The sequence below is a fragment of the Pyricularia oryzae genome, chromosome 5 (genome assembly GCF_000002495.2).
Source record: "Pyricularia oryzae 70-15 chromosome 5, whole genome shotgun sequence".
NCBI classification, from domain to species: Eukaryota; Fungi; Ascomycota; class Sordariomycetes; order Magnaporthales; family Pyriculariaceae; genus Pyricularia; species Pyricularia oryzae.
The window spans coordinates 2,514,989-2,536,004 of record NC_017852.1 but is presented as its reverse complement, the minus strand read 5'-3'; the positions used below and the strand labels follow the sequence as shown (position 1 = coordinate 2,536,004).

The following is a 21,016-nucleotide window of genomic DNA, read 5'->3' as shown; positions in this document are numbered from 1 at the left end:
TCATTTGAAGTTCCCAGCTAATGTACCACCTGTTATGAGAATATTACGTCTGACAACCACTATAATCCACTCAATTGTCCCGCCAAACCTGGATTGCTGGGGCAGGACAAGGCGGCAATTTATGTGGGCAGCCGACCCATGAAGCCCGGGATGGCGATATCCGGATTCTCAAAGGATTGACCGGGGAACGGGACGCCATGCTCGGTGAGGGGTCTCATTCACGCTCAGTGATTCTGATGGTTTGATGCCAAGAGTAAGATCATCCCCATGGCCTGGACGTTGTCGACGACAGCTATGCATACCAGGCCGAACGGAATTAAGCTGTACGCAGGCGGTAAATTATTAGCTGAAGCTGAGTGACAATCTACAAATGACGGCATCCAACAAGAGCGCGCCGTTGCATGTCGCACGAGGCACACGAGAACCGCATGGAATTCTCGGTCTCACAAAGTCGTTCCATGTATTTTGCAGACTTTTTGTTCCGAGTTTTACCCACGAGATCAGGTTTTTGGAACGGTCCAGGCAACGGGTGTCAGCACAGAATAAAGCAGCGAAGAAAAACACAGAAGACCTTGACAACGGGACTTGAACCAACAGGAAGGACGACCCGACATGAAGCGGAGGAGATCACAGGAATCCTGTAACAGCCAAGGTCTCCAACCGTGCATGTGCATCGCACGCCTAGAGTGTCATTTCTTTTCTCTACAGAAACATCCTACACATACGGTTTCCAAGGCTGTCACTTTTTTCCCTTTTTTCCCCTCTTGTAAATCGCCACCCCTGCGGAGAATCCGGGGCAATGAACGTTCGTTGTGCAATAGGAATGAGAAGAAAAAAGAGAAAGGAAAAAAAGAAAAAACCAAAATCTTCAGCATCACTCCTGGGCGCTTTGTGTACTCGGTTTCACTCATGCAGATAGGGGTCATCCGGCTTCACTATTATATATCAAGCAGGGTGCCGCCGCCACCACGGGCGGCTCCCGGCAGGGCAGGGAAAATAGATGCAGATGGGGCACAAAGTATTCATTCCCAGCTTTGTTTTTTTTTTTTTTTTTTTTTTCTTTCTTCCTGAGCCCATATTAAAAAGGCCGGCTTGGCCTGTTTGTTTCGTATTTATTCGTCAACCTGCCAAAAAGTCGCCTCGAAAGAAACGAAGCTGTGACAGATTTAGCACGAACAGATCATAAGAGCTTTTTCTTCTTTCGTCTTTAGATTGTTCTTCTTTTGAACCGCGCCCCATACCCTTACCCACTTCACGTGGAAAAAAAAAGAACAAAGACAAAAAAAGGACGTCATGTCGAAAAAGATCTGCGACCACAATGCTACGGCTTGTGGCTGCACGGAGATGGTGGAAGGAAACGTCAAGTATTGCACGAGATGTGGAAAAGGAGAGTGCGGCCAGAGCACCAGCTAAAGGAGCAAAACATGGGAAACCTGTTTTGTTTCTTTCACGTACCCGGAGTGGCCGGTGAGAGAACAGCGAAAGGATTACTTTGGACAAGAAAAAGCTCGTAAGTCCCAGAGCAAATATGCGCCTTTCAACCATCATGACAATGGTAGTTATTGCTCACTGACCACCGTCCTTATTTCTGACCGCAACGGCCTCGTGTAGCATTTTCGGTAACTGCAATGGCCTTGTTTTGTGAGACGGCACTTGTGCATTTTAGGGGAGGAATCTTGAAAGGGCCCGGTGCAAATACGAACAAAAAAAAAAAGGAAAGGTTGGATGAACTGGATCAGTAGAGCGTGTAGTGGACGCGCGTCTGGTTGCAAAAGAAGGCGGCCCTGGGGTTTCGCTGGGACTTGTGGATTGCGCTACAGAATAGACGCCAGCGCGAAGGGAAAAAAAAGAAGAAAGATAAAATAAAAATAAAAGATCAGCAAGCTTAGTGGGAAGTTTCTTTTGCGTGCTTTCCAGGCCGAGACCCCTTAACTCATAAGCAAGTAGGGGAACGGCGCTTTGACCGAAAACGGCAAGGAGGCTTTCGGCAGCACTTTTTTTCGAGTAAAGCAGTAACGGGAATGCGTATCATCATCAGCCAAGGAGGAGCGCAAGTTGGGACTGTCAAGGGGTTTGTCATGAGACGTTCAGATGTTAGGCTTGAATTTGCCGGCTATTCTCCGCCCAAATGTGTTCAAAACTATATCTCTCGATACAGATCCAATGCGCAGGATACACCAAGCCCCCGACCACCGGACCGATGGCCAACCGAAAGGAGACCAACGTGAGACATCATGCTAGGCAGGATATCTTATAATGAAGACGACCGTCGACAAAGCAAGAAAGGAAAATGAGAGAAGTTTAACCCGCTCCATTCAAATGCCATCAAACAAAAAAAGATGGAACAAAGTAGAAGAGAAATTTCAAGAAAAAAAGTAGACGATTGACCGCCAAATTAACCACAAACGTCAAACATCCCCTAATGAATTAAATTAGACACAAGACAATACCAGTGTTTTGACAAATGGTGGGTATCTTTGGAAGAAGTGAAGTAAGCAAAAGAATTGAAGCGAAGTGCGCAAGATTGGTCAGCTATCCCGACAGGAGAAAAACTGCATCCCGCATCAACTTCGGGTGGGTTTGCGCGCCAGGTGCGCCCCGTAGCAAGAATCCGGTCGAGGTCAAGAGAGCCAGCCGTGCTGGGTGCTTATGCCAGGATGGCAATACCGGCACCAAGAACACCGAGCATGAGGCCGCTCTGCACAAAGACGGAGGTACCGGCAGCAGTAGGAGGCACGGTAGCGACGGGTGGCTGAGGGGCGGTTGATGGCAGAACCACACCGGCGGTCGAGGTCTTGGGCGACAGGGTCGGCTGGACGTAGCCAGTCGAGTTCTTGGACGGGGTGGGCATGGCCGAGGTCAAGTTGGCGCTCGACACGATGGTGGTCGGGGCAGCGGCGGTGGTGCTGCTGGTGTTGCGGCCAGGGCAGTTGGTAATTGACGGGTTGCACTGGGTGATGGTGACGGTCCTGGTCATGGTGCTTGTCGAGGTCGTCGTGCTGAGCCCTTCGGTGGTCTGGGCGGTGACGGCGGTGGCAACAGCGGCCAGAACACCGTAGAACAGGCTTGAAGCGAGCATCTTGTTCTGTTTGTGGAGTTTGAGGAGGATGGTTCTTGCGAAGCTGCTGGTCTGTTCCTGCGTGGAAGGCTGTGCCAGGACTAGGAGTCGAGCTGATAGATAATACGAACAGATAGCTAGGGGTAAAGCCTGCGGTAGTATCGTAAAAACTTGGTAGATATTGGCTTATGCCTTGGTAAACAAAGGTCTGCAGGAAAGATTGACAAAGACGAAGGAACGTGGTGGTAGAGAGCGTAAGGCCGACTGAATCGAGTTCAACAGCTGGGTAAAGAGTGTAAAGCGCAAGATGCGGACGACTTTGAGTAGTAGCGTGAGGGAAAAAAAAAAACAAAAAAACCTCAGAACCCTAGGAGGTGCGGTGGGCGGGATCCATCTCGTATTTCTATCGTCAGCGACGCTGATGCCAGCAACGGCCACTAAGCAAGGAATCTTCGGGTAAATTAGTGGGGCTGATGGGGATCGACGTTTTGTCCAACTCCATTCCGCCGCAGCTTTGCGGAGCTCTAGTCCTTGGCCCCTCGGCACTGCCAGGTACAGTTCCTGACCAAGATCAAGGGGGCTAAGTGGGCCCCGAGGCCCCCGTGCCTTGTACCTTGCAGCAACTCAGAAGCAAGTGGCTGCCAAAACTCTGTCACATTTCTTCATTCAGACTATTGTGCAGCCGGCCCAAAGTTCAGATTAGTTCAGTGTCATTTGATCAAGACATTCACCAGCACGTCCAAGTAGTATTTCGCAAGACTGACGGCGATGCGACTCGACTGTATTGCTATGCACAAACATCTGTCGGAACTGATTCAGGTTAGGCGATCGAATTAACTATATGGTACCAAGTCAAAATTCTGATTTTCGTACAGTAGCCACATGACTGGATGTAAAAAATTGCCAATGTGCAAAGGGCTACCTAGTTCTTGGGAGGCCGACCAGGTCATCTCTTCCTTTTTTTTTGTTTTGTTTTGTTTTGTTTTCGCCCTCAAAACTTGGCGACAGGGAAGTGAGAAGGAACCTTGACTTACCTGGGTACCTTAGGTACCTTACCTCCGACCTAGGTATAGAAATGCTCCGCGCAGTTACAAAGAAAACTAAGGTAGCGCCTCCTTAGTCGTACATACATACACAATATCGCCTTGGTAATCAAAAAATAGGGTACATTTCTAGCATATAAACAGACAAGTACATACATAAGCATATATTTATACTTGAACAATGACACTCGAGCAAAAGTAGACTTATAAATAGGATTATTCACGAATATAAAGGCTGGACGCTGGAAAACTAGAGCTGCAAGAATTTATCTTGGCAATCACACTGTATTTACCTCAAAAATTTACATAGTCATAATTTCCAATACTTTACTCTCTTGTATTTTCTCAGTCTTTTACTGTGACTCAATCATTTAAATAAGCATGTAATTCCCTTCCTCCCTTTGTATCGGCCTTTTGGTCTCCGTGGTAGCTGCGATACCCAACCCTAGCACCCTCGACGCTGTCGCTCCCGCGAGGCTTGAAGCACTTGGGGGGTTTGCAACAAGATGCAGAAACCAAAATTCCGCTGTTCCTCGATAAAGGGAAAATGCGCGGTCCCCAACAAAAAGATTTTTATATTGAATCCCTTCTTTTTGACGACGATAATCACACTAATTAAGAGCACGACTAATTGAGAAGAGCACACTGGGAATAAGGCAAGTGGACCCTGGAAACCCCGCGCAATGGAGAAATTTAATATTAACATTGCTACGGTAGTAGGAGTATGTAATTACTGGTACTTTAAATTTAAACAACTCCTGGACATTGCCGTTGCAATCTGGGTGGACAGCCGGCTTGGGTCCCGGATTTTCAGGAACCGATCAGATAGATACAACTTCCGGAGGGAGGCCAAGTGACGAGAGTTCAAGGAGAAAAGTCTGGGCAAATTTATTCTACCTAATCTACTCTCGCAGGGAGAGGTTTTGTTATTGGCCGATGCGTGTGTGGTTTTTTTGCTGTTGGTTGTCATCTGGCAACGGGTTGGATTTACAAGTAACAATGTCGTCTGGTCAACGCCTAGAATTCGATAGGTCATTCCAACCTTTGAAGTCTCAAAGGGTCCTATGCAATTACCTATGTAGGTACGTAGATGTACCTAGGTAGGAATAATTACAGCTCCTTGTTTTCGGGAGCCTCCTCCTGAGTTGCGCAAGGAACATGGGTATGGCTTGCTGCTAACCTTGTCTATGGTAGTATGTAATCAGGGCACCCCATGCTGCTCGGAGATGTCATATTTCCACCAAATTTGCCAATCCAGAAGCAAAGATGGGGGCGTTATCTCCAGCAAAATCAAGCCCCACCGGTTGCAATACTCTCATATTGATGCCTCCACATGATCCCCTCGTCATTTCTACATAGTAAGTCGCTCATTTACATTTTGCGACAATTCGCAATGCCCAGGTCTGGGCTCCCCAGCGCTCATTAATCATGTCGCAATGACAAGGTCGCTGGGTGAGTGTTTTACCAGGAAGTAAATGATGTTATATTGACAGGAGCAGCCCAGACCAGACGGGCTGCCAAGCCTGCCATGGATGCCAAAGTTGTGGAGATTTCGAGCTAGGTCTAGGTAGGGTTGGTTTGTGACGAAAACAATTCCAGCTCAACCAACGCAAGACATAAGACGTTAACAAAAGTCCACCCGCGTGCCCTGGATTGTGCGACTAATATACTCACATTGTTGGCAAGCTGGTCTCGAGTTCCCAAGGGTCTGGTAACTACCGGTAGGGTGCTGCATTTGTCTCTCTTTCATACCGGCGTAAAATATAGTGGTTGCATGCCGATGTGCCAATCATTGTGCTGCATGGTTGTTTAGGCTACACTTGACCAAAGCTACTGAGCTGCATCCAGCTATAGCTACCACATTGCAATTTGGCCGTCAGCCTGGCTTCGAACAACAACTGCAACATCATTCTCTAATAATAACATACTGGTGCTAGACGCCACTTGGCAACTATCATCGGGAGCCGTCTGCTTTGCATTCCTTGATTGATTGAGCGTGCTGGCTCTTCCGAGGCCTGATACCACTGACATGGATTGATCACGGGGCTGGTCAGGGGCTCGTCCATAAAGGTGATTTTCAGAGCTTCTGAAGGTCGGTTGAAGAGCAATGCAATGACCTGCCGGGATTGAGATCGAGTTCTGGTCGACTGTCCTTGTTCGATTTCCAGATAAAAATAAAGTCGCAAACCAACGCACGCCAACCACCCTGAACTCCATCTAACTCTGGAACATCTGGTGCCGCCGAGACTAAAGTCGCTCTTAGGTCTGAGGCCATCCGACTTTGGGGTGCCCCTCCAAACCTTCGTTCAACCAACCCCGCTCCGCCAGACAAGTGCCAAGCCCCGAATTGACGCTGCGGCCCAGAGCGATCAAACGGTTCCTTTCAAGCACATCTGCATTCTATCTTGAGAGCTCTGACACAACAGCAAATCAGTGATGAACACAGCGAAATAAGGCCTTTCTTCAGGCACGCATAGACTGAACGATATAGATCAACAAAACGCGCACATCATGGCTTCGACCGGAGAACCGGCCAAAGCGTCGTACTCTACCGACCCGGCCCTCTACATATACACCTCGCTGACAGCGGGCAGCTCGCATATTGTCACGGCTACCTCGCGCCTCGAAACCATCCTGCGTGCCAACCGGGTTCCCTTCAAGGCCCTCGACCTTGCCACCGATGAGAAGGCACGCATGCTCTGGGGTCGCAGAGCTGGCAAGGACGAGTCGGGTCGCCAGAGGAAGCTGCCCGCGCTCGTGCAGATGGGCTTGGTTCTAGGTGTGAGTCGAAAGCTGCTGCGCTGCTACTCTCTTCCCACTGTATTAAACGGGACTTAAAGCCTGAACGATGCTACCATTCTGCTAGGACCTGGTCGAGATCGAGGAGTGGAACGAGTACGGCGAGCTCAAACAGCACGTTACCATCTACTACGACGAATTCACCCAGCCATCCATTAGCGAAGCCCAGAAGCTCCCTCCCGTCATGAAGAAGGGCCCTGCCGTCGCCGCCCCGACCGCCGCCAGCACCGCAACGACAGCCTCGAAACCAGCTGTCGCCCCAGCGGCGCCACCGCTGCCGCCGGCATCAGCAGCTTCCTCGTCTGCACCTGCAGTCGCCAAGACCACTGGGTCTTCCGCCGCTGCCGCTGCCGCTGCAGCCCTTCCTATTCGCAGCATTGCCGAAGAAGCGGCCGCCAAGGCCAAGAAAGTACAGCTCCAGAGCCTGCGGGACAAGGTTTACGGAAAGGGCAACACTGGGCCGGTCAAAAAAGAGGATGCAGACCAGGCTGGCGTGGCGCCAGCAGCAAAGGAGCAGGGGGTGTCTGCGAAATCAGAGGACAAAAAGGATATGGTGAAGTCGCCAGCGCCCCTCGATGTCCCGGAACCGAGCAGCACTACGGTGAAGACGGCAGCTGGACTGCAGTCGCCGACATCTGGAGCGTGGAAGGGCAGTGGAGAGGATACATCGTCGGTCGAGGCGCTGCGGAACACAATTCAAAGCCCAACGAGCACCGCATGGAAGCCAACAGATATTGATCCGCCCGTGACAACGCACCGCGGATCAGTGGTCAGCCCAGCCTCGGCAGAGGAGATCAAGGCTGTTGAGAAAGAGCTGGCCATCAAGGAAGAACCCGAAGAGGACGAGGAGGAAGAGGATGACGAGGATGAAGATAGCGAGGAAGAGGAAGAAAGCAAAGAAGCTGTCAAGGATAAAAAGGTGACTGAGAAAGCCGAAGCCAAGACCGACTGATCGCTAGTATACCTAGATAATCTGCTCCCTTCTAATCTAGTTCTAGACTGAGATCGAATGTCTGAATTACTGGACCGCCGCAGCAATATGCATGACAATGTGTGTGCATGAGAAGACTATAATTGCTCAATTATGTATTTATTCACCTCATAACCGTATTCTCTCAAATCCACCTCAATCTCTCCAAATGGTTTTAGTTTTTGTGACCATCTCATTATTAGCGACTGTCGGTAATTAAATGGCCAGTTGGTTGATAACGGCGTTGCACTTGACTTGGACGAGTCTGAGCTAGTACCGGCCGCCTCCTTTTGCCAAGCTGCTTCTACCAGCAGAGTCAAGGATGAGGGGCTGGCTGTTCTACCGGTAAGCATAGGGGACACAGTGCGACAGATGTGTGTTTGGCTTTTGCAAGCAGGCGGCTGCAGTTGGGTATTGAGGCGTCTCAAGGCGTGTGTTAAAATGCTGGATTAAAAGCACCAAGAACCAACTGACCCGTGGTTGAAAGCTGAGAACGGACGGACCACCAACAGCTCCTCGCTCCTACCAGCTGGGCGAACCTAAATACAGTACAACCTTGCGCAACCCGACGTCAGAGTTGTCGCTGCCCCACATTCCCTCAACCCATATGCCTCGTCGTTCAACTCTAGAGCGCCATCCCGGATATGCTGCGCCGCCAGTCTGAATTGTTCATGGAATTATAACAATGGACCAGGCTGGCTTGAGGTGTTTCGACGCCGTCTATGTCAATCCCGTGGTGGGCGTCCAGAGCCCGGCAAATCGATTCGGATCGGGCAGCGACCAACACGCATCCCATGCCCCGCCCCCAAGCGTGACAACCACATTAACTGAAGAGTCCTGGCAGGGCTCCGACAGCGACGAGGATGAATTCGAGGATGAGATCTTCGCAGGGCAGGCTGGCTATGCGTTCGATTCGGGAGCTGCTTCGAGCCCGACGCGCGGATCAACTCGATTCGCGCGCCTGCGCACCAACCTGACTGCTCTGTCGCAAGTCTACAACGTAGGTTGCCTTGCTTCATCTTCGATTCGGCATCAGCTTTTTTTTGTTTTGTTTTTTCTCGCACGATGTAGCTGCGCTTATGCTTCGGCTAACATGATGTTTACCACATCTGTCTGTCTAGCTTTATTTCGTTGCGTACCTGGGAGTTATACATGTCTACAGCCCAGAAAATGCACCGCAGGTGCTACGCAGAGCTCCGCTGCTATGCTTGAAGCCGACGCCATGTCCGGTCGCGGCCATAACTCGGGGACACATAAGCGTGCCAATGCCGCATCAGGTCAACAACATGATCACCGGCATGCTCGGTGACTCCGAGGTCTTGCTCGCCGCATTTGACGACGGTGATGTCGTTGGCTACTACACGCACCAAATTGCAGAAGCAATTGAGCATGCTGCCCGGCGCTCATCAGGCAAGAATGTGGTAGCGGCTCAGCCACCATACGAGTTCTTCCACCGTGGTGTCGGCAAGTCTGCATGGGGCTTGGCTGTACACGCAAAGTCTCGCCTCATTGCAGTCAGCAGCAACACACACGAAGTGACGGTGTTTGCGCTCTCCCTACTTAAAGGATCAGGGACGGAGCAGCAAATGCCCCCGAAGCATGAGCGGTGTAATCCACCCAAGCTGGGAGGCCTTGGTCTCGATGCGCACCAGCTCGAGTCTCACCTCAGACAAAGAACACGGGACTGGAGGATTATACTGCACACCCGACCCGAAAACCAGGCTAATATCCCCAGCATATCCTTTTTGGATGACGAGAACGGGGAGGGTGACAAGATCGTGGCAGTCGATACTGCAGGGCACTGCTGGATATTTGACATCTGGGCCTTGGGGGCCCCCAATATCTGTCTCTACCCCATTGGAGCCGGTAGGCCTACGAGGTAAGCCTGGGCCTTTTTCAATGACTCTACCACTAACTCAAATAACTGTGATTAGAACCTCGGCGTGATATATCCTGCTGACTTGGTATCAGGCATCCAATAGGCTGGGGGGTCATGACACTCCCAGATGAGCTCTTCCAGGAGGTGGAAACGGCTACTCAGTTCACAGGACTTAATCGAGAAGACATAGATGGATTCAGTGACGTGGGAGGCCGTCATGTGCTAGAACTCACTGCTGGTGTCGCCAAAATACCAAGAAATGCGGGTCGTGATCTGCCCACCGGGATTCAAACCTTGCGACGGACTCAGATTAGGGAGGATGTCCCCTTTCGAATGCCGGATGTGTTTCCGGACGCCTGCGAGAAAGTTCACAGCCCACTAGCCCGAGACGTTATCAAAGAGACGATCCGTATGAGGGACAGTCGCTGGTACAAACTCGGGCGCGTGTTTTGTGAGGACAACCAGGAGAGGGACAAATTGAAGCCTATAAACATCGAATCGGATCCCTTCCAGGCCGCCATGACCATAGTCCCAAGCTCTGCCTTGGTCTACCAGCACGAAAATTTGAGGCCTTGCCGCTTCCTCAACAGCGTCCTATGCAGCATATCCAGGAAGCAGCATGCTGAGACCGTTTATTGTAAGTATTAACGGCGCCGAGTTTCCGAAGTTCACTGCAACGGGTAGCCATTTGCAGTTTTAGCATCGTCGGCTATACGATTGGACGTCTGCTTTGCATCCTCGTCTCGCTTGTACCGCCATATTTTCGTGTGCAAGGCTCTCCATATGCGGCAACCTAGATTACTGACTTCACCGCTCGTTACAGACGGCAAGGATGGCCAAAACACCCCAGCCACGCGGTGTCGAGGCCTTCTCTCAGCAAGCGTCGTCAGGCGATTCTCGATTCTTCGTACCACGGATACGGATGTCGAGCTTCACAACCTCGATACCGAGAAGACTGATGTGCTCTGTCGCAAATTGCTGCCAAGTATACCATTAAAAACGATCCCACACTTATCAGATATGCAGTATTCACAACGTATTTGCATGTTACACTGTATACCTGAGCTGAGCTTGGTGGTGGTAGGATCTTGCTGTGGGCGTGTTGGGTTGATTCGCTTAACAAAGGCCCGGGGCGGCGGAGAGTTTCGACATGGTTTCCGCACAGAGTGGATTCTTCCACGAACTGATGAAGATACGCATGCGGAGTCCATGGTCTGGATGGTGGGCATGGCCGTATCCCGCGTACCGCAACCAGGTGCAAGGGGCCTTCACCTTTTCCCACCGAGTCCCTCGGCTACGGCCGCCACCAGTCCGGGGGAGAGCCTTTTTGGTCGAGGATACAGCAAGAGCCGACCCTACGATACTGTCGCTCGGTGGCGGCTGCTCTTGCATTTCATGGATCACACCATACTCAGCTATACGATCGAAGCTTCCAAGCCGCAAGATGATCAGATGGATATTGAAGTGAAGGTTGAGGAAGACTCGACTGCCAGCGAATGACGATTGGTTATGATTCAGTTCCCCAGTCCCTGAATTACTACATACAGGGTGGGCTTCATGGGGCATGTGGGTTATGGCAACTTCATCAGCGTTGTGTTTTATACTGCATACGGGCACTTCCGTGATGCCTCTCTTTGTTTTGCTTACTTGAAGTAATTAAATAGGTATAGCGTGGCGTTAGGGATACCCGTACTTAATAATTGAATAGCTCTTCCAGGCTGAGTTGCCCAGGCAGTTAGGTAGCAACCCAGTGTGGTGGATTTCGCACCTGAAGGCTTGAATGGTAGGTAGTTTTTATTTACCAATATCAACATGATTATCTATTAATCGTTACGCAGCCTGTTGAAAGTGCGTTGTGGAATGATAAGAAGCTGACACCGGGCACCCCTATTCCCAGCTTCTGGATCGGGTTTGGTACGGTTTGGTTTGTGCTTTGAGGTCATTGGTTTCAGCTTTATCGCGTGGACTTCGGATCTGGCAGGAACATATTCACATGTTGTGTCCAGCAGACAGTCGTTCCTGCCCATTTTTGCACTGCGTGCTTCAAGCCTCCTCTCTGCCCCGCGACTGAATATGACTTCCATGACACGAAACTAAGGCTTGCTCATTGCAGGTCTGCTTTTAGTCTTGGGTGTTTTATCTTGTCATTGTCCTGATTTCGCTCACTTACGAGAAACCATACGACTCCACCGTGTGACCTACTTTCACCAGCAACCCTCACGCAAACGCTCCTCGGCATGTCTAGCCAGATGAAACAAATACTTCCCACGTCTTCGGCCGTAGGGCTTGTCGACCTCCCACGTCTTGACTGCGAAACCCCGCCGATATCACTGCACGAAACGCAGCGGGATGACACCGCTGCCCATTCAAGTCGGTCGATTGCAGCCTTGGTCTTTTATTTGTTTCAAGACTTGCGCCTCTCACAGGAAAAGCAGAAGCGCAGGTTCGACGAGCTGGAGGAGAGAACGAATTGTCGCTTGGACAACCTGGAAAAGACCTTGGATGATCGACAAAAGCGGCACAAGGATCATGTTGAAGAAGTTCTCAGACGAACTCAAAAGTGCGCCGCCGACATCGAGGAGCTTGCCCAAGCTCACGCAAAGGCGGATGGCATCTATGCGAGAGACGAGAGGCTGAAGAGCGAAGTCACCAGGCTTGACGAACGCCTCAACTTGTCCGGAAATGAGCTACAGCATCTCAACGAAGCTGTCTGCTCGTGTGTCGACAAGAAGAATTTCGAAGCACTATTGGAAACAAAAGTGCAAGAGCGACTTGTGAGTGATACTTAGTTTCACAACATTTCCAAGACATAGGACTGAATCTATTACAGCAAGATGCAGAGGAAAAGATCATGCGGCAGAACAAGACCTTGCTAGATCTATCTGGAGAATTACGTAGGCTGAAGGAGGAAATGCGGGCGCTAGAAGACCAGACGCGGAAGACTTCCAAGAGAAGGACTAGTGCCACTGTACCCAGAAAAGTCGTCGACAAACTGTCGAGGCCAGAAACCGAGCCCGGGGACATATACACTGCCGAGACCCAGCCGCTGGAACAACCGATCTTAAAATTTCATTACAATCTCCGTCCACGGTCACAGCCCCCTGTCGAGAAATCTGAAATGGTTTTGGCGGTTAGCACCTTTCAGAAGACCTCTCCCATTGCGCCGATCAAGTCTCACCCACAAGCCGGGAGGAAGAGTCCTGGAACCAGAACCACCGGAACCACCGGCAAGACCATAGGTGTAGAAAAGCGCACCGCCGCAGCGTCAGATACGGACAACGTATTAAATCACTTGCCCAGTTCGAAGAGACGGAAACGGCCCAGCCCACAAGCAAATCTTGCCAAGATCTGCTGCGAGGCACAGTGGGCGTATGAGAAATGTCCCGACGAGCAAAGCGAACATGAATTCATAGCCGAGTTCCTCAAATTTTCCATGAAAAACCTAAGTCCGGTGGACAAGAAGCAACTGATGGAGGCGCTAGGTGATTTGGCGACTACAGATATACATGGAATGCCGATATTTAGACAGGATACCGACTGGTCGGATATTTGGGAACGTCTATGGACAATCAAGGATGTTCCGGGAATGTATCTCAGAAAGTCCAAGCGGGTGTAATGAAAGGGATTGCACTTTGCGACAATATGATGACCAGACTACGCTAATCTGGCATTCAGCAAGATTTAAATATCTGGGATTCGAGCGAGCTATGTATCAACCATCCTACAATCTAAGTCCCAGGATTGTCCAAAATAAACCAAGTTGGTGGCAGTCCTCAAATCTTTAGGTCTGAAGCTTTTTCGGCCAAGTCAGAGTCGTCCACACCGCTGTACTTGTTTATCCATCCAAGGACTTCTTGGTGCCAGAGTAGGGAGTTTTCTGGTTTAAGTACCCACTTCGAAGCAGTATTAGTTAGTGTGGTCCTCGTATCGGATTTTCTGGATTATGATGGTATATCAACTCACGTGGTTCTCGTCAGGGAACATCAAAAACCGGCTCGGAACGCCTCTGCTCTGCAGTACGTTGAAAGCCGACAGGCCCTCCCCAATGGTCAGGCGATAGTCGAGCTCGTTGTGGATGATCTTTTACGGTGAAATTAGCAAAACATGTCTTGTGTAAGGACCTTTCTATCACGAGAGGAGGACGTACGAGCTGTGGTGTCGCCCATTCGCCAGTGAACTTGGCGGGATCCCACTTCTCATATCCCTCGCGGTTCTCCCAGAGCGTGCCCCCAAAGTCGTGGAGCGGGAAGAACAACTCCTCCGAGGCGTATTGGTTCAGCGTGCTAAAGACGCCGTCGTGGCAGACGAGGGCCTTGAACTTGCGCCCAAGTGGGTGCCCCTGAATCCAGTCTATGATTGGGTTGCAATCATGTCAGCTCAACAAAGATCATCGGAACCAGATCAAAACAGAAAAAAAAAGACATACTAATCATGAAGCCTCCATAAGAGGCACCCAGAGCCACGGCGCGGTCCATGTCGACGTAGGGCATGTTGGCGGCTATGTATTCGAAGCACTTGACGAGGTCGTTGTACGGACGGCCTCCCCATTCGTTCTTGATGCCGTCCTGCAGGGCCATTCCGTAGCCGGTCGATCCCGTCGGGTTCGGCGCCACAACCACGTAGCCCTGCTCGGCAAAAATAGCCGGGGACCACCTGGTGCTCCAGCTGTCGTTCCACGCTCCCTGTGGACCACCATGGATCAGGAAAGCGAGCGGGTAGCGTTTGTTGCTGTCAAAGTCCGATGGGCGCACCACCTGCGCGTGGCACTTGTAGTCGCCCGCACCCTGGAACCAAATACCGTCGAGCTGCGACCGGGAGAGGCCAAACACCTTGCCGTTCTTGGATAGAGACGACACAAGCTCCGATTTGGCCGTGGAAGGGTCGAGGATGTTGAAGTAGGAGCTGTCGACCATCGAACTGGAGCTGACAAAGAGCCGGCTGCTGCCATCCTCGTTTGTCAATACCTTGACGTCGCTTACGGTACCTGTCGAGGTGAGGGCCTCGGGGACACCGTCGCCGCCCAGCTTCTGCATCTTGGTCTTCTCGGGGTCGGACGGGAACTTGAAGAGCTTGCCGTAGCCGGCGTCCTCGGCGACCACGTAGAGCTCCTTGCCATCGGCACTCCAGATTGGGCCCTCTGGACGCAGGTCCCATCCGCCTTCTCCATCCTCCGTGGCGAAGAACTCTTGTGCATCGGCGCCCGTGTCGCCGACAACGTCCTTGGCGAGCATGAGGCGTGGCTTGTCGCTCTCGTATTGAATGTGGCGCATGCGGGTAAAGGCGAGCGACTTGCCGTCTGGGCCGAAAGCAGGCCCAGCACTGTAGCCCTGCAAGCCGGGGGTTGGGATGGCCTTTGGGGCGGAGGACGGTGCGGGGCTTTGTGTGGAGTTGAAGTCCACGGGAACAAAGTAGACGCTCGACTTGGTGTGCGTTGCCGGGTTTACGTCCAAATCACGAGCGACGAAAGCAATACCATGAGGAGAGATGTCAAAGTCACCACTTCCGCCAAAGGGCGGCACAGGGCTTTCCAACCCGGATCCTGCCAGGACGTTTGTCAAACCCGAACCATCTAGGGCCAACGAGGCGCTGAAGTCATCGGCGGAAGATTGTGAGCTCCAATTTAGCCTGCCAAACCAGATGGCATTCTTGTTCTTGGTGATGTAAGAGTCCCAGTGACGCACAAATAGCTCCGTGTAGACCTTGCCGGTGTGATGCACCTTGGCGTCATCCTTTTCTGCGTTGTACATCTTGCCATCGGGTGTCGCCAGGGCGGCGCAAGCCAACAGTACAGCAGATTTCGAGAGCGGCTTCACCTTGAGGCTGGAGATGCTGCCCCTGGTGGTGAATATCTCCTTGGGCCTCTTGTTTGGGTGCTTGACGCTGCTGAGCATCAGGGTGGACGTTCCATTGTCGCCACTTCTGATAAAAATGAACTCATGCTCGCTAACCCACGTGGGTTCGCTAAACGTAGAATCCTCAAACAAGACCGTCGACTGCCCTGATTTTACGTCCAGGACCCGGATACTCGAGGTCTTGCGGTGGTCACTGAATGAGTAGGAAGAGACCTGGGAATTTGTGATGAGCGACTCGTAATAATTATGGCTAGCTAATTTGACGGATCTGTATATATATAAATACACAATGTAGAATGTTAAGCTTACCGTAAACAGGATCTTTTCTCCCTTGCAATTCGGCGACCCGACGGACCTTCGCGGGGCAGAGAGGAGCACCTCCGGGGTGAATTTCGTGGCAACGACAGTCATTGTGTCTTGACTGCTACAAATCTCCGGCGCTGTCGCCTCAAATTTGTTTGAAGGCTGCTGAGGACTTGGCCTTGAGGACGACGAATATAGTCTGAGAAGAGCCAATTGGTTGAAACTAGCTCGAGTGTGATGAACAGTGGCAGGGCAATTTGCACAGCTCTTGAGTAAGCTATAGCTGAAGCGGCGGAGCAGGGACATGAAATATTGGTGGCAGTTGAACCAGCTCTAGTCTGGTCTAGGTTAGAGTTGGGGTTCCGTGTGGCCTGTTCCGCTTGGAGGAGGGGACTTGCAAACCACCTGCCTATGGTGGAATTGGATGGTGACAGATTGCGGTCCTATTCAAGGATGAGATGACTGACGATTGGATTAGAGTTTCAAGCTTCCACGAAACCGATGGGGAATTGTTGGGGTAGCTCGGGCTATGGAGAAGCTATGTGCGTGCCTGTCTTGGTGTATAATTCAGTCAGGTAGGCGGCACCTTGGCAGTTAATCATTAAACACATTCCCTAGCAATCAAAGACAGACCCACATGATCAAGATACGAAAGACAACCGTTTCCCACAATTGCCTGCTTGCTGTATAGGTAGAATAAGTGAATTTGGCAACATTGGCTTTCTGATTCGAAATCAGCAGCTAAGTAATACTATTGAGCTGCTAGGTCTTGTCAAACTGATGTGTATGTGGCCCTTCGGGTGCACGGAAGAGACCCCTGACACCCAAGCACCCCGCACTAAAGCATAGAAAGCTTGAGCGGAACCTGCGTTGCTTGGAGGGAAGCATTGCTTGTGAGTGCATCGGCCCGGCGCGTGAGATGCTCAACGTTTGTTTCATTCTAGGTTGCAACGGCCGCATCGAACCTACTCCTTCTCGATAGTCTGTCTGGTAAGACCAATGTTCTACCGAGCGATTTGTCGTTCGAATATCGTAACGATTCTCCGCATTACAATCAGTCGTTTTCGGTTCATGTAAATTCTTTCAGGGTATCCCAACGCCGCGCTATTATCTAGGTATAAACAGACAAAAAAAGATGTGAACAAGAAGCAAAATGCCACTTTCCCCATGAAACGAGACACAGTCCTGCCTGGGAAATGTTCGATGCAGGAAACCAATATAATCATGACTTCTTCACAGCGCCAAAGTGAGTCCTGACCTTCTTGGGCTCCTTCCCATCCGTCTCGCTCTCTTCAGGTCCTGCAGCGGCAGATGCAGCGGCAGACGCACTAGTCTTTTTCTTGCTCTTGCTGGTACCCAACTTGGGTGCCGTGGCTGATGTCGGGGTCGGCTGGTTCGAGGCCATGTCCTTGACTGAGGATGCCGAGGGTGTGGGTGCATGTGAAGCTGGGTTGGAGTTTATCGATCCGGGTGTTTGCGCTTCCTGTGCAGTCAAGAAGATGACGATCAGTTAAGTTCCTAACATTTCCTCCACTGATATGAGAGGCTCTTCTGGCCTTCAGGCGCCGACGGGCAGTGATTCCAAGCCTACCGGATGATTAGGATTGTAGCTGACGGAGCTCCTCGAGAAGACACGATTTGTCTCTGTCAGCCCCGTCTTGCGCCTCTGTGCAGCAGCGCCCGTGATGCCTTTTGTATAGTTATCGAAGCCTGTGATGATATTTCCTTGCGGGGTGTTGTCGAGGTATTCAGTTTCTCGTTGGTATATGGCATCTTCTCGAGCAGCCTGACAACGAAAGTATTAGTTTGTCGCCTACTAAGTGGAAATTTGGCAGCGCGTCATACCAGCTGCTTCTCTAGAAGTCTCTTCTTCTGCAAAAGCTCCTTGAGGTGCTGTTTTGATTTCTCATAGTATGGAATGGTCGCAGGGGGTTCATTCGACGCACCGGCGGCACCAGCGGCTGTGGCGTCGGTCATCGTGGATTGTTGACAACAGCTTATCGAGTGAAGCTGCAGAGCGATTAGAGGAAATAAAAGTAGCGAAAAGGATCGTCTATTCTTCAACAACAATTGGCGCGCAATTCTGGTGGATTGAAACGGCTTGTGACGATGCGATGGGCACATCAATTAGCCGTGGCGCGTCGGCAGAACGCGGTGGAGAGGCCCAACGTTCCCAGATACAGGGTAGGTGATCTTGGGTGGCAATTGCTTACCAGAACTAGACCTAGTCTAGTCTAGGCCAGATTCGAACAAAAACATACATAGGGTTAGGGTGAATAGAAAGTCATCTTGACTACAATGACAATTAACTCCCTTCATCAGACAGGAATGTGAGCTTCAATTTTCAGACAATGCCTCGTCGGATCCGGTGGACAAGTAGGCTCAATCCGCCTTCGTTGCTTGTCTTACAATAGCCTTCCCACTATGGAAGTGTATACGATGGGGCCAGAGCAACGCAAGGGCGACGTGTCTTGGCTGGTCTCGTCAATGACAAGAGAAAATGATCTATTTCCTGTCTGCGCCGACAAAAGGTCCTTCAGTTCTACGAGGGAGAGATTGGATGCAATTCTTCTTTGTACAAAAAACTTAAGCGGCATCGCCGAGCGACTTCCCACATGATCAATCAAGAATATCCAAAAATAAATAACCCATAATACGCCACACAACCACCTCTGAAAGCAGGCGATGCAGCGTGATCACTAATTTCATGCACTCTTTGTCTCTTCCATTTGAATACCTGAGGTAGGATAAGAATTGATGCTACTCCATATACTTGCTGTATCTCTCAAAAGGCCAACCTGCCAGCACTGCAGTCCCACCTGTGTCCCTTGACCAACGGCCCAGGACCTGACTTGTACGACTATTCCAAGATGGACACCAGAAGTTCAACGTGGTTTGAATCTACAGGCTATGATGATTACCTGCTGGGTGATGTCAAAAACATCGCCCCTCTAAAAGGCAAGCGGGTATCTGATGGGTACGAATCGCCGCCTCTCCAGCATCTCCATACTTATGGATCCAAGCCACTGCCACCGGCACCTGCCAGGCGCTCAGTGGCCTCCTCGATGAGGTCAGAGTTGAGCAACGCCTTTCGGACACCAAGGCGAAGCGGTGACTTCGAGGATCGTCACGTCAGCCATGAAAGAGACGGCCAGGATAGCATCTCGGTCATGCTGGACGCCTCAGTAACGGACTATGACAAGCATCAGCGGACAGCCCGTCGCACCAACTACTCTGACGATAGCTATCTCAGTCCGCAGCCGAGTCCTATTTATAGCAATCGCTTCAGCCAGGGCAGCTATCTGAGCTCCTACAGTCAAGGTAGCTACCGGGGCTACCAGGACCAAAGTCATGGCCATCACCATCCCCCACACTCTGGGGCTTATGGTTTCGATCGTCAATCACCCAGGGACGAGGATCCTTATGTTCTCCCTAAGCTTGGCACCTCGTTTCCTTGCATACCACCAGACGAGATCCTCTCGCCTCAGCCCAAAAGCTCCATTTCCAAGATTCTCCAGATAGCCGGACATGGGAGCAAGCCCATCACAAGTCCATCCATCAAGTCCCCAACTGGACATAACTCGGCAAACAAAATCAGCCAGATGACTGGCCTTGACACTACCGCCTCGACGTGGCACGCCAATGCAGCCTCTTACATTGATGAAATCTCACCTGTGTCGCCCATCAGCTCCGCTGCAAGTCTGTATAGCCAAGACCTCGAGAATACCATCTCGGAGCCGGATGCGGACATGAGCTACACGAACCCATGGCGATATGAAGATGTGTCCAGGGATGCCGAGCGACCGGCCAGTCAAGATGAATCTTTTGGATACCCTACTTGGATGTCACAGTCGCCCAATTCAGTACCAATGGCGCTAAATTTTCGCAAGTCGGGCCAGACCCAGGGAAATCATCAGCAGAGCCTAGACGAGTCGTACAGATCAGCCGGACATCCTGCGAGTCGGACGCACGCCAACCTTATTTCGCCTCGACAGCGGCAGCGGCACGATAGCAACCTCGAAATGGACCTTTACCATGTCACAACGACCCAAATCGCACGAAGCACCAAGGAGCCCTCGCAAGACAAGCTAATAGCCAAAGGCATGCACGGCCACTCGTCAATGGGTCCCCCAATGTCAGGCAATTTGCTCGCCTCTTCGGCACCTTCGCGACATCACAGAAAGGACGACCAAACCAAGAAACATGACAGCTCGTCATCGTCCTTTCTGGACCGCGTCCACCAGTCAAAGACCCGCAACGGGCCACCGACTGAGCTCCGCACTGGCGGCGAAAGATTGTCTTCTTTAGCTGTCCCAAAGACCATCACCCCCAAATTACATTCTGCCCCATCGAACCAGAGCGCCTTTGACCCAGATACCGATGACGAGGATAGTCGAGCACCATCGACCTTGGCCAAGATGTTCAAGCGCCACTCCGGGGGCGTCGTCGAACTGAACAGGAACGTAACACCCAGCCAAGGGTATTTCAAAGCGGCTCCCGCTGTGTATGCGGCCGACCCTGGGTCTGCCTCATCGTCGACATATTCGCTGGCGGTGCCACCGACTGCGAGCAGCGTGCCGAACCAGGAGCGTGTCGTTGTCGTCAATCGATCACGCAAGGCTGATGGACCGGACACGCCGGTGCCTCACGGGATGCTGCACAAGACCGGTGAACACTTTCACGGGCTGATGGCTCAAGCCAAGAGCATGATGAGCAGCAAGTCGGATCGCAAGCGCGAGAGCCTCAAGAGTAAAATCAGGGTGATTCCAGAAGGGGAGATTATTGGCGGAGGGGATGGGAAATGGTGATGATGAGAATGCTTGTGCTGTGCTGCAAATATTCGATTCAAGTACTTCCGCACGTGTTGTTTATCTTGCTGCGTTTCCCTTGAACGAGAGCCTCTTCCGCCTCTCATTGTAACATGGGAAAATACCCATATTTATTTTGTAATTGAACCATCTTGGTGCAATATTATCATAATTCGTTTTGCCCATTTGAGCCGTTGAGAATACCGTGCTGGAGCTGCACCGCATGAGTATGTAGGATCTTGTTATGCTGGTCTAGAACAGTGCTTTTGACCTCGTCTGAAATCATCAGTTTCGAATTGACTCG

At 51.2% G+C, this 21,016-nt stretch overlaps 7 protein-coding genes across 7 annotated transcripts; 4 read left to right on the top strand and 3 right to left on the bottom strand.

Moving 5' to 3' along the window:
* Window positions 1–2,325: 2,325 nt before the first annotated feature.
* On the bottom strand, window positions 2,326–3,417 carry MGG_00539 (uncharacterized protein). Its single transcript, XM_003718464.1, has one exon. The coding sequence runs from the start codon at window positions 3,077–3,079 to the stop codon at window positions 2,648–2,650; it is 432 nt and encodes a 143-aa protein (XP_003718512.1). The 5' UTR covers window positions 3,080–3,417; the 3' UTR covers window positions 2,326–2,647.
* Window positions 3,418–5,785: 2,368 nt separating this feature from the next.
* MGG_00540 (uncharacterized protein) lies at window positions 5,786–8,037 on the top strand. The gene is made up of 2 exons (XM_003718463.1): window positions 5,786–6,882; window positions 6,968–8,037. Exons 1-2 carry the CDS (start codon window positions 6,613–6,615, stop codon window positions 7,850–7,852), a joined length of 1,155 nt encoding a protein of 384 aa, XP_003718511.1. The 5' UTR covers window positions 5,786–6,612; the 3' UTR covers window positions 7,853–8,037.
* Window positions 8,038–8,299: 262 nt separating this feature from the next.
* MGG_00541 (uncharacterized protein) lies at window positions 8,300–11,587 on the top strand. The gene is made up of 4 exons (XM_003718462.1): window positions 8,300–8,870; window positions 8,992–9,749; window positions 9,842–10,386; window positions 10,573–11,587. The coding sequence occupies exons 1-4, from the start codon at window positions 8,556–8,558 to the stop codon at window positions 11,247–11,249; spliced, it is 2,295 nt and encodes a 764-aa protein (XP_003718510.1). The 5' UTR covers window positions 8,300–8,555; the 3' UTR covers window positions 11,250–11,587.
* A 279-nt stretch (window positions 11,588–11,866) lies between these two features.
* On the top strand, window positions 11,867–13,519 carry MGG_00542 (uncharacterized protein). Its single transcript, XM_003718461.1, has 2 exons — window positions 11,867–12,523; window positions 12,580–13,519. Exons 1-2 carry the CDS (start codon window positions 11,987–11,989, stop codon window positions 13,363–13,365), a joined length of 1,323 nt encoding a protein of 440 aa, XP_003718509.1. The 5' UTR covers window positions 11,867–11,986; the 3' UTR covers window positions 13,366–13,519.
* A 3-nt stretch (window positions 13,520–13,522) lies between these two features.
* On the bottom strand, window positions 13,523–16,012 carry MGG_00543 (uncharacterized protein; the record flags this gene model as incomplete). Its single annotated transcript, XM_003718460.1, has 5 exons — window positions 13,523–13,642; window positions 13,713–13,829; window positions 13,897–14,099; window positions 14,176–15,814; window positions 15,911–16,012. The coding sequence occupies 5 exons, from the start codon at window positions 16,010–16,012 to the stop codon at window positions 13,523–13,525; spliced, it is 2,181 nt and encodes a 726-aa protein (XP_003718508.1).
* Window positions 16,013–17,126: 1,114 nt separating this feature from the next.
* MGG_00544 (uncharacterized protein) lies at window positions 17,127–17,881 on the bottom strand (the record flags this gene model as incomplete). Its single annotated transcript, XM_003718459.1, has 3 exons — window positions 17,127–17,387; window positions 17,496–17,690; window positions 17,750–17,881. 3 exons carry the CDS (start codon window positions 17,879–17,881, stop codon window positions 17,127–17,129), a joined length of 588 nt encoding a protein of 195 aa, XP_003718507.1.
* A 686-nt stretch (window positions 17,882–18,567) lies between these two features.
* Window positions 18,568–20,730, top strand: MGG_00545 (uncharacterized protein). The gene has a single exon (XM_003718458.1). It carries the CDS (start codon window positions 18,775–18,777, stop codon window positions 20,710–20,712), a length of 1,938 nt encoding a protein of 645 aa, XP_003718506.1. The 5' UTR covers window positions 18,568–18,774; the 3' UTR covers window positions 20,713–20,730.
* The last annotated feature ends 286 nt before the right edge of the window (window positions 20,731–21,016 follow it).

What these genes read in the sequence shown, in the direction of transcription:
- MGG_00540 (XM_003718463.1), top strand. Translation starts at nt 6,613, where the DNA reads ATGGCTTCGACCGGAGAACCGGCCAAAGCGTCGTACTCTACCGACCCG. An exon ending in AGATGGGCTTGGTTCTAGGT is followed by an intron (nt 6,883 to 6,967) that starts GTGAGTCGAAAG and finishes CCATTCTGCTAG; the next exon opens with GACCTGGTCGAGATCGAGGA.
- MGG_00539 (XM_003718464.1), bottom strand. Translation starts at nt 3,079, where the DNA reads ATGCTCGCTTCAAGCCTGTTCTACGGTGTTCTGGCCGCTGTTGCCACC.
- MGG_00545 (XM_003718458.1), top strand. Translation starts at nt 18,775, where the DNA reads ATGGACACCAGAAGTTCAACGTGGTTTGAATCTACAGGCTATGATGAT.
- MGG_00542 (XM_003718461.1), top strand. Translation starts at nt 11,987, where the DNA reads ATGTCTAGCCAGATGAAACAAATACTTCCCACGTCTTCGGCCGTAGGG. An exon ending in CAAAAGTGCAAGAGCGACTT is followed by an intron (nt 12,524 to 12,579) that starts GTGAGTGATACT and finishes AATCTATTACAG; the next exon opens with CAAGATGCAGAGGAAAAGAT.
- MGG_00541 (XM_003718462.1), top strand. Translation starts at nt 8,556, where the DNA reads ATGGACCAGGCTGGCTTGAGGTGTTTCGACGCCGTCTATGTCAATCCC. An exon ending in GGAGCCGGTAGGCCTACGAG is followed by an intron (nt 9,750 to 9,841) that starts GTAAGCCTGGGC and finishes ACTTGGTATCAG; the next exon opens with GCATCCAATAGGCTGGGGGG. An exon ending in GCATGCTGAGACCGTTTATT is followed by an intron (nt 10,387 to 10,572) that starts GTAAGTATTAAC and finishes CGCTCGTTACAG; the next exon opens with ACGGCAAGGATGGCCAAAAC.